Source organism: Lithobates pipiens, unplaced genomic scaffold (assembly GCF_037356315.1).
Source record: "Lithobates pipiens isolate NorthernLeopardFrog02 unplaced genomic scaffold, aLitPip1_a1.2 Scaffold_8, whole genome shotgun sequence".
Taxonomy (NCBI): domain Eukaryota; kingdom Metazoa; phylum Chordata; class Amphibia; order Anura; family Ranidae; genus Lithobates; species Lithobates pipiens.
Genome location: NW_027507903.1, coordinates 664,011,659 through 664,023,775, shown reverse-complemented (window position 1 = coordinate 664,023,775; position 12,117 = coordinate 664,011,659). Strand labels below are relative to the sequence as shown.

Sequence of the window (12,117 nt, the reverse complement as noted above, 5' to 3'; positions counted from 1 at the left end):
GTGGTCTGGGGGACTCCTCCGTGCATGATGGTGGGGCTAGGGAAGGAGTAACTGATGACCTGGAGCCAATGGAATAGGCCGATTTGGCAGCTGCATTGGCAGCCAAAGTACTCTGAGCCTGGTGACACAGGATGAGGAGGATGAGGACGGCTTGGTCATCCACTGAACTAACTCTTCTGCATGTTGTGGTTCAACACGGCCAGCTGCCAAAAAAAAGGACAAGCGGGCCCCACGGCCACGTGCTGAGGATGCACCGTGTCCTTTACTAGCAATGTTGGCTGTAGACACAGAGCCTGCTTGCCCTCTTTTAGTGGCCTGTGAGCGTCTGCCTCTCCTTGTTGGCCTTCCAGACATACTGTGTTTGATGTATTTGTAATGTATTTGAATAGGTGCACCAGGAATGGCCTGTAGTGAGATGTAGCGGCACAAAGCTGGGATGTATATATATATATATATATATATATATATATATATATATATATTGTGTATATATATATATACTGAATATACTACAGCTAACTGAATCAACTGCATGCCTGTAGTATATCCCTTTCATGACTAAGCCTATTTTTGGAATTTGGTGTTTACAAGTTAAAATCCATATTTTTTGCTAGAAAATTACTTGGAACCCCCAAACATTATATATATTTTTTTAGCAGATGCTCTAGAGAATAAAACGGCGATTGTTGCAATATTTTATGTCACACGGTATTTGCGCAGTGGTGTTTTAAACGCAACTTTTTGGGAAAAGGGACACTTTCATGAATAAAAAAAAAACAAAATAGCCCAATTTTTTTGCGTAATGTGAAAGATAATGTTACGCCGAGTAAATAGATACCAAACATGTCACACTTTATAATTGCGCGCACTTGTAGATTGACGACAAAGTACGGTACCTAAAAATCTCAATAGGCGACGCTTTAAATTTTTTTTACGGTTACCAGGTTAGCGTTACAGAGGAGGTCTACTGCTAGAATTATTGCTCTCGCTCTGACGATCGCGGCGATACCTCACATGTGTGTTTTGAACACCGTTTACATACGCGGGCGCGACTTCTGTATGCGTTTTCTTTGCTTCGCGAGCTCGCGGGGACGGCAGGCGCTTTGAAAATTTTTTTTTTATTTTTTTATTTATTTTATTTATTTTAAAACGACTAAATTGTTTTAAAAAAATAAATAAAAATTTGATCACTTTTATTGCTGTCACAAGGAATGTAAACATCCCTTGTGACAGTAATAGGCGGTGACAGGTACTCTTTATGGAGGGATCGGGGGTCTAAAAGACCCCCCACCCCTCCTTTACACTTCAATGTATTCAGATCGCCGAAAACGGCAATTCTGAATACCGGATTTTTTTTAAAACCGGCGCCATTGGCAGCCGAGTAAACGGGAAGTGACGTCATGACGTCGCTTCCGTGTTTACGATGAGGAGACTGGAACGAAGCCGATTACGGCTTCGTTCCAGTTCCTCCGCAGCAGCCGGAGGCGTCGGACAGGGAATCGGTGCTCCCGATCGAGCGGGAGCACCGGTAACAGCGGCGAGAGGTGGCGGGAGGGGGGGACGTCCCCTCCCGCTCCTCCGGCATAACAGCCGAGCGGCTTTTAGCCGCATCGGTTGTTATGGCTGGAAAGCCAATCGCCCGCTGTAAAAAACGGTACCGGGATGATGCCTGCAGGTGCGGGCATCATCCCGGTATACCCCCCGGAAGCCGAGTACGCAGATCTGCGTACGCTCGGCGGGAAGGGGATATTAGGAACAGAACAACAGGAACGGTCTGCAGTGAGATCTAGCTAAACTGAATACAGTATACTGAATATACTGCAGATATCTGAATCATCTGCCAGCCTGTAGTAAATTAGGAACAGAATAACAGGAACAGTCTGCAGTGAGATCTAGCTGCAAAGGATACAGTACTGAATATACTGCAGCTAACTGAATCAACTGCCTGCCTGTAGTATATTAGGAAGAGAGCAACAAGAACGGTCTGCAATGAGATCTAGCTAAACTGGATACGGTATACTGAATATACTGCAGCTAACTGAGGTAAACCGCTTGCCTGTAGTATATTAGAAACTAGCTAAACTGTATACAGTATATATATATATATATATATATATATATATATATATATATATATATATATATATATATATATTGAATGTGTGTGTGTATATTAGGAACAGAACAACAGGAACGGTTGGATACTGGTCGGCGCAATTAGCACTGTTTTATAAGTACAGAGAAAAAAAAAAGGGTTTTAAAAGTTTTAAAGTTTAGAGGAGAGGGATCCATTGAGATTGGATGAAACAATGCCTTCTAATAGCCTTTGTACAGTGTATTGTTTGCATGTGTTCTTCTCTTTCAGGATTCACCAATGAGCATCTATCAAGCTGCCAGAGAATGGGTGGTTTAGATAGATAGGTTTGGGTGGTAATCTTTGCTGTATGATAATTCTGTTTTTAACAATGTCTTCACACATACTGGAAAGTTTATTATTTTCCTTCCTTTCTCCCTTTCCTACCCCCAACGTTCAGCTATGCGTTTTTCAAAGTTAAGGTCATACCTAAACTGCAATTTGGTTTGGATACAATTGTCTAAATTGGACTTCAGCATCAGTCTGATTAGACTGTGAGATGTTCAGTCTGGCCACAGGGGTCATTGTCTCTTCTGGCAGGCATGGAACTATGGTCTGGTTAGGTGCTTAAGTTACTCTCTCTCGGAGCCCGCCCAGTGGGAGTGGCGCTCTTGCTGTGCTTTCTGGGAGAAGGTATTTAAGATGCCGACATCACGTGGTTCGGGGTTCCGATCCAGAATGATGTACTGACTTCATGGTCCTGGTCCTCCTGACCAGCCCCCAGGAAGGCTATGGCCTGCGGTGCGGATCCATCCAATCTTGATGTCTCAAGGCTGGCTAGCCCGAGGCAAGGAAACTAAAGGAGGATTCTGAGGTGGTTGGGTGCCGTCTCCGGTTTGGGAGAGACCCAGTGACTTCAAGCATTTCAGTGGAGGACTCTTCAGGGGAGGACTCTTCAGAAGAAGACCACGTACGGGTTGGTTTCTTAGTAAGAGCCTGGGAGGGCTGAAGTACCCAAGAGAATCCAGTCTCGTAGATATCGCCAAGCTGGCTGAAAGATCCAGGTATCCTACGAGTGTTCTTCGAATTTAGTTTCCCTACGTGTTCTACAAAAACATCTGTGGCAGAGACATTATCTTGTATGTTCTACAACAACGTCTGTGGCAGAGACTTGTTCCTGAGTAAGCACCTTGTTGGCTGCTAGACCTTGTGAGAGAGGGACTGTCCAACCTGAGTGATCATCCAGTTGCGAATGGCTATTCTCTGGATGCAGTCAAAGTAAGCAAGTTCTTCAACATTGACTTTGACACTAAGAGAACCTGGACTTCCTTTCCAACCCTCTGATCCCAATTTAACAGACTGTTCATTGTCTATGTTTTGCAAATAAAATCCAGTCAAGTGGATCTGTTGTCAGTCTCTCGAGTTACTGGGCCATTTACCACGGGACACCCCTAGACGTGAAGCGATTGGAACAGAAGGTAACGGTAATCCAAGATCTAACCAGCGGCTCCTTCGGGGGTAGTGCTACATAACCAATTTCCTTTTCATCATGATGTAGTCATCTCCACTTTTCATGTCATTGCACTTAGTGCTCCGCATGTCTTCTCCACATCCGTCTTTCCCTCTTTCTCTCTTCTATTGTTGGGAGGTATAATTCTCATTACTACTGCAAAACGAATCTCCTCCCTTCTGTACTCTGATCTCCGTGACCTATAATATTCATCCAGCCTCACCCTGTGTAGGAGGACGTCACCCCTCCCCCATCCACATTCCTCTCCGGTGTCAGAGACTTTCAGTCTTGTTTCACTTCCCCTGTCAGCGATGGCGTCTGGTGATCTGAGAGCCGAGCTGAAATGTTCCGTCTGTCTGAACATTTATACCGATCCTGTAATGCTGGGATGTGGTCACAACTTCTGCCGGGTCTGTATTGATCGTGTGCTGGATACACAGGAGGGGTCTGGAGATTTCTTCTGTCCTGTATGCAGAAAAAGGTTCAGGAGTCGTCCTACACTGCAGAGGAACATAACACTACGTAACATAGCAGAGACTTTCCTGTCTGCTCATCAAGATCAAGAGGAGTCCGGGGTCTTCTGTACTCACTGTGTGGACTTTCCTGTACCTGCTGTTAGATCCTGTCTGCTCTGTGAGGTTTCTCTGTGTGATAAACACCTGAGAGTCCACAAAAAGTCCCCAGAACACGTCTTATGTAACCCCACCTTGTCCATGGAGAGCAGGAAATGCTCCGTCCATAAGGAGGTTTTGAAGTATTTCTGCACTGAGGATGAGACCTGTATCTGTATTTCTTGTTGTATGATTGGAGAACATAAAGGACATAATATGGAGTCACTGGATGAGGCTTCTGAGAAGAAGAAGGAGCCACTGAGGAATGTTCTGCAGAAACTTCTGACAAAGAGAGAGAAGACGGAGGAAAGAGTCCAGAGTCTGCAGGAACACCGGAGGAAAGTAGAAGAAGAAGCCGCTGGTGACACCGAGAGAGTCACTGCCCTGTTTAGAGATCTCAGGAGACGTCTGGAAGACCTGGAGAAGAGAGTCCTGAGGGAAATCTCCAGGAGGGCAAATCGGATCTCCATCTCCATCCGGGATCTGGAAATAAAGAAGGAGGAGCTGTCCAGGAAGTTGCGTCACATTGAGGAGCTGTGTAACGTGACGGATCCACTGACTGTCTTACAGGAATCAGACACAGGTGACTTGTGTGATACTGAGGATGGAGATAATGAGGACAGAGAGAGACATGAGGAGCTCCTCCATGATGGAGGGGGTCTGGATATGGCGGGGGTCTTACAGAAAGGTTTATCTGATATAATAACAGAGGTAAATGTATACTATATACAGGGGGCTGCAGACATATTACTGGATGGAAACACAGCTCATAATTATCTACAGCTATCAGATGACAGGAAAACTGTATCCAGGTCAGATATAAAGCAGAATTACCCAGAAACACCAGAGAGATTCCAGGATTTTTCTTCTCAGGTGTTGAGCAGTCGGAGTTTCTCCTCAGGGAGACATTACTGGGAAGTGGATGTCGGGGGGTCAGATGACTGGAGAGTCGGGATGTGTTACCCCAGTATAGAGAGGAGAGGGAAGGAGTCAGAGATTGGATGTAATAAGTCCTGGGCATTGGACAAGGATGATAATGATGAGGAGTATAAGGTGATACATGACAGTAAATGGACCTTCTTACCCCCCAATCCCTCCAGTAACAGAGTCAGGATATATCTGGATTATGAGGCCGGGCGGATCTCCTTTTATGATCTGTGTGACCCGATCCGACACCTCCACACCTTAACCACCACCTTCACTGAACCCCTCCATGCTTTGATAGGTGTATGGGGAGGTTGTATAAAGATATGTGGGGGGAGGCGGGAGATGTGAGAACTCCGCCCACAGTTTGGTGATGTCAAACGAAGGAGGGGAATTCATTTATCTATCTATCTATCTATCTATCTATCTATCTATCTATCTATCTATCTATCTATCTATCTATCTATCTATCTATCTCTCCCATAACAATCTGACATAATAATTTCTGTGTTTTGTCACAGTATGTGACATCAGCCATCTCCTCCCCCTGCCCCTCCCCCACATGTGGTCCCTCTGTGGGGCGTGGGGCAGCCATGATCAGACATAGAGGGGGTGGGGTCACTGTGATGGGATAGGAAATAAATGGAACAATCTTAGAGGAAATCTATGAAGACGTCATCTAGAGATTTATTACTGAAAGAAAAAATGTGATCAGAGAGCCCAGGCTGTTTTTAGACAGAGTGGGTCAGGATTAGGTCCCCTGTCAGGTTTTTTCTTCTGTCCGGGGCTCCATTACAGAGATTTCCCCTCACTTCCTGTCCCGGTGACAACATTTATCTAGACAGGAAATGAGAGGAACTCTCCAACAGGAACACAGACTGAAATAAGAATGATATGTTTAGTATAATAAGGAAGGGGAAGGATTAGAGCCCCTGTCAGACTTTTATATGTCTGTGTCCCTGTACAGATTTCTCTCGCTCCTTGTATTGGTGTCACCAGGACAGGAAGTGAGAGGAAATCTCTCTAAGGCTGGGATCACATTGCTGTGCAGATCACATGTCATGTCTGTGTGCTGTGAATTCAGCCGTACAAACTGTGTGACTGAAATCACATTCACACCAGAATGGTGCCGGACCCTTTTTTTGGTCCTCACTGGAATCGGATCACATTGGGTGTCACATCTATACAATCCGATTCCTGTACCATTTCAGCGTTTGCACTGCGATCTGCGAAGCGATCTGGGGGTGTCATTAACTTTCCATTGACCCCCCCCCCCCCCGCAGCGGTTCTCAGATGTCAGTGTGACCGTCCGGTGATTGAGGTGTGATGAGGGAACCCGCACAGGAATCGCACTGGTTCCCGCATCCCACAAGTCTCATCCCAGCCTAAGGCTCCTTTCACACCTATGCAGGGTGCTTTTCAGCCTTTCTTATGTGCTTTCCGCAGGTTTTAGTGCGATTTGCCGTTTGGAGGTTTTTATTGTATTTTTTGTTTCAGATAATTTGCTGTTTGGGCAAATTAAAAAATGCAAATTGCGGCAAAATCGCTGTAATAACGCACTACATGCTTTTCTGCACCTCCTCCATTGAAGTCTATTGAACCATAAAAAGCAAAAACCTTTTATGCGTTTAAGACTCCATTCACGCCAATGCGTTTTTTTTTTTTTTCGTTTTTTTAAACTATGGAACACGTTCACATCAATGCATTTACTAATGAAAGAAATAATGGGATTTATCACTAATATAATGATATCACTATAATAATGTATGATTACTAGAACTGGAATGTGTCCCCAATATAATGTGTCCCCATAGAATGGATCACCAATAGAATTCTATGGGATCTCTTTTATAATGGATCCTAATATAATGTATCATGTGATGGTGTATTATAATCACTAGATGTGTCCTGGTGATGGAGGAGGAATTTGGAAAGATGTTAATGTGAATAAAGTTTTTCTTGGTTGTAGATGTGAAGTGTTGGTGTTATGCTTACCTGCTCTGTGTAATGGTTTTGCACAGAGCATCCCTGATCCTCCTCTTCTTGGGTCCCTATTCTGTGCTCCTGGCCCCTCCCTCCTGTTGAGTGCCCCCACATTAAGCAGCTTGCTATGGGGGCACACGAGCCCAGTTACAGCATCTTGTGTCTATTCAGATACGGATGCCGAAGCCCATCCCTTTCTCTCCTTATTGGCTAATTTTAATTCACAGTAGCAGGAGCCAATGGCACCGCGCTGCTGTCTCAGCCAATGAGGAGGGGAGTTCCGGATGGGCAAGACACTCCTGCAACATTGCTGGATCTAGAGGGACCTCAGGTAAGTATTAGCGGAGCTGAGGCTGCACATGGAAGGTTCTTTATCGTAATGCGTAGAATGCAATTACATTTCTAAATAAAATAATGATAAATACTTTGCAACAATTTCCAAAGAGTGGCAAAGCATGTTTCATAGCATAACATGTGATCTTCATTTAATGCCTAACCACACTGTATTGTCTGCAGATCTTAATCAAATGTCATTACAGAGTGAACAAAGCACTTCAATAGATAGTCACACGTTCCATAGATGGAGCAATTGTTATGAAGAAATAAAAATGACACATCTGTATTTCAGAGACAGTAGTCAGACAAATAGCACAGTGGCTGGAGAGTATGTAAGCAGCTTGATTGGCAGCAATGTAAGATGGAGAGACAAGGCAGGTTTTTTAAAAATAAAAATGACAGTGATTATACCGAAATATTGTGGAGACATGCTGCAAATCATGTAGGCTTTTATGTGGGTCTAATTGGAAGAGAGAGAGAATCAAGGAGGTTTTATTTTTAGCAAGAAATAAATATTACACTGATTATGTTAAAGACACAAATAAGAAGTATTACAGGGACATGATGAACATCCTGTAAGCCTTGGTGGCAGGCCTCTTTTAAAGAAGGAGAAATTACAATTTTTTTTTATCCAGAAATAGAAAATGCATTGGATTAAACCAGAGACAAGAGGCAGAGACCCTACAGAGACACACTGCACACCATATAAGCTCTTCTAGTAGGCTGCATTTGAATATCGAGAGATCCTCAGAACAGAGGCAGGAAGAGGAGGACTTCCTTACCTTTGAAGGCCCCCTTTATCCAGACAGTGTTCCTGCGTGCCTGCCGATCACACAGGAAGAGGAGGAGGAGGATTGTGTCAGCATGGAGTTGGAGCCTATCACTCAGCATCACCAGCAGTCTTCAAGGGATCATTTAGAGTCCGAAGAAATGCATGGACTTGTACGTGGCTGGGAGGAGGTGGCTGTGGATCAGGTCGTCCTTAGTGACCCAGAGGACTCCAGACTAAATGCCTCAGCAAACCTACGCTGCATGGCCTCACTGATCCTGCAAAGCCCATGGAAGGATCCTTGTATTCGTGGTATCAAGTAGAGGGATCATTACTGGCTGGCAACCCTCCTTGATCCACGTTACAAGGCTAAGGTTGCGGACCTTATCTTGCCATCACAGAGGGAGCAGAGGATGAAACATCTTCGGGAGGCCTTGCAGAAAGGTTTGTGCAATGCGTTTCCAGAGCCTGGGAGGTTACAATTTCCTGGTCCTCCTGGACAACGTGTTGCTGAGGCTTCGGTCAGTCACAGAAGGAGCGGTGGAGAAGGTGGCCGTCTGACCGATGCGTTCAGACAATTTTTTAGTCCGCAGCCCCAAGGTATGATCGGTTCCAGCAACCATCACCAGCGTCTGATTTACATGGTGCAGGAATACCTAGGGGCAAGGTCAGACTTGGACACCTTTCGCACTGAAAATCCTCTGGGTTACTGGGTCTTGAGGATGGATCACTGGCCAGAGACTGCACAGTATGCAATTGAGCTACTGACCTGTCCTGCATCCAGCGTTCTTTCGGAATGCACATTCAGTGCTGCTAGAGGCTTTGTAACCGATCACAGGGTGCGCTTGTCCACCGAATTGGTCAAATTGGTCGATTGGATGACCTTCATAAAAATGAATCAGTCTTGGATCACCAGCTACCAAGCACCTGATGCTGATGTAACCAAATAATTTGTTTTTTGAATGTGAGATCCCTTCAATACTGCCTATGCTGATGCTGAGTGACTATCCTCTTCCTCCTCAATGTTCATGCAGTGGCTAAGGCCCAATTTTTCTGTCCCTGTTTAAAAGAGGCGTGTAATTACAATTTTTGATGCAATACTTTGCAGCAGAGCTCATTCCTGCGCTCCAACTAGAGTATTTGTGAGGGGTTGCAGTGTTGTGGCACCAGTGCCTAAGGCCCAATTTTTTAGCCCCTGTTTAACAGGGGCATGTAATTACAATTCTTGATCTAATATTTCACAGCAGGGCCCCTTCCAGTGCCCACCAAGAGTAACTGTGAGGGCTTACAGTGTTCTGGTACCACCAACACCTAAGACCCAATTTTCTGCAGAGTATATAGGGCAGGCCCCTACTTTCAAACATCCAACTTACAAAGGACTCCTACTCACAAATGGAAGGAGACAACAGGAAGTGAGATGAAATCTACCCCAAGGAAGGGAAATTCTCTCCTGTAAGAGTCAGTATGGGAAAGGGTGTCTCCTTCACTGATGCTTTATCACCAATCCTTGTTTCCCTAAAAACTCCACATTTTCAAAATCCAATTTTTATTGGGACAGAAAGTGAGGTGAACTCTTCTAAAGAGGTGCACAGACAGCTAAACAAATGTTACAGGGGTGATAACCCTTCCCTATGTTTTCCAAAAAGCTTTAAAATAGTTTTTTGTGACTGGAGATACACTTACAGAATGTACCTGTTCCAAATTACAAACAGATTCTACATAAGGAAAAACCTACACAGTCCCTGTCTTGTTTACACTGCCTGTATACTGCTGTTCTGAGTAAATAGGGCCTGGGGGCCCCATGCCTTTCCTTTTTTTAAATTTCGGTGCGGGGTTCCCCTTAATATCCATACAAGACCCAAAGGGGCTGGTAATGGACTGGGGGGGCTACCCATGCCATTTGTCTCACTGATTTTCATCCATATTGCCGGAACCAGACATTACATTAAAGCCGCAAGCAGTTTTAAATGACTTTTATTCCTTTAAAAATGTAATACCGGCCACTTATACACCTTCCTGCCCAGATGAATTTTGAGCTTTCAGCCCTGTCGCACTTTGAATGACAATTGCACGGTCATGCTGCACTGTACCTAAACTAAATTTTTATCATTTTGTTCCCACAAATAGGGCTTTCTTTTGGTGGTATTTGATCACCTCTGGGATTTTTATTTTCTGCTAAACAAATAGACCGAAATTTTTGAAAAAAAAATGTTTTTTTTTGTTTCAGTTACAAAACTTTGTAAATAAATAAGTTTTCTCCTTCACTGATGGGCACTGATGGGGCTGTACTGACGGGCACTGATAAGGCATATGGGCACCTATGATGTGGCATCAATAAAATGGCATTGATGGGCACTGATATGTGGCACTGATAGGTGGCACTGATATGCGACACAGATAGGCACTGATAGTTGGCACAGATGGGCATGGATAGGCGGCATGGATGGGTATGGATAGGCGGCATGGATGGGCACTGATAGGCGGAATGGATGGGCACTGATAGGCGGCACGGATGGGCACTGATAGGTGGCATTGTAGTGTAAAGTATTGTATGAATGCCAATCATTGTCAAACAAAAATACATGCCAATCAGTGATGCCCATTGTGGGCACTGACTAGCATCCCTGGTGGTCTAGGGTGGTATACCTGGTGCTGGGCATCCCTGGTGGTCTGGTGGCATCCCTGGTGGTCCAGTGTGGGCATCCTCGGGGGGGGGGGGGGGCTGCTCTGATAATCAATCAGCACAGACCCTCCCTGTCAGAAGAGCAGCCGATCGGCTCTCCTCTACTCAAGTCTGACAGACGCGAGTGAGGAAAAGCCGATCAATGGCTCTTCCTATTTACTCTGTGATCAGCCGTGATTGGACACGGCTGATCTCATGGTAAAGAGTCTCCATCGGACTGACACACCGCAACAACGATCGCCGCGATGAGTGCCCTCCAGGGGCGCGCCACGGCTTAATATCCTGAGGACGTCACATGACGCCCAGTCAGGATATTGAAACCACTTTGCCATTGTCATTCTGCTATATGGTGGGCGGCAAGTGGTTAAATTACTTTTATTACTTTAGAAGTTTTATTTTGTGCAGGGACAGTTCTAAGCACGGGAAACATGCGCCCCTTCACAGGCATACTATAGACACCCCCCAGGTACAACATTTAAAGGAATATTACACTTTTATTGTTTCACGTTAATCATTATTAAAATCACTGCTCCAGAAAAAACAGCCGCTTTTAAAACTTTTTTTTGCATTGATCCATGTCCCCTGGGGCAGAATAGGTGGCACTGATATGCAACACAGATAGGCACTGATATGCGGCAGGACCCGGGTCCCCAAACACTTTTTAGGACAATAACTTGCATATTAGCCTTTAAAATTCACATTTTTGATTTCTCACATTCGAGTCCCATAGACTTTAACGGTGTTCGAAAGTTTGTGCGACTATCGGTCTGTTCTCAAGTTCTGGTGCGAACCGAACCGGGGGGGGGGGGGGTGTTTGGCTCATCCCTACCCTCTACCCAAAACTGTATTACAGTATAAACCTTCATTAAAATGATTTCGTCATCTTCCAAACACGAGTCCCTTTGTGTCAACATGCTTGTTTCTAAAGACCCCCAAGCTCCTCCCACCAACTTCCTGTTGCACACCTGAACAGGAAATGGGGGGGGGAGGGAAAGCATTGTTTGTACTGCAAGCTATTCAATCCAAACCTCAGCTCTACCAATACAAGTCTCACAACAATGAATTGCCCTCTGAGGAACTCCAAAATATTTCAAAACACACAGCGCTAGAAGTACAAAAAACCTCACAGTTAAAGCTAGTCTTGTCATCCGGTGAAATTCAGTGCAAAGTAGAGATTTCACTCAAAACCAAAATTCAATACGGAAAACGCCATAGCTCTACTGAAAA

General features: G+C 44.9%; 1 protein-coding gene across 1 annotated transcript; it reads left to right on the top strand.

The window, feature by feature from the left end:
* The first annotated feature begins 3,825 nt into the window (after window positions 1-3,825).
* LOC143961865 (E3 ubiquitin-protein ligase TRIM39-like) lies at window positions 3,826-7,087 on the top strand. Its single transcript, XM_077471200.1, has one exon. The coding sequence runs from the start codon at window positions 3,896-3,898 to the stop codon at window positions 5,468-5,470; it is 1,575 nt and encodes a 524-aa protein (XP_077327326.1). The 5' UTR covers window positions 3,826-3,895; the 3' UTR covers window positions 5,471-7,087.
* Window positions 7,088-12,117: the final 5,030 nt, after the last annotated feature.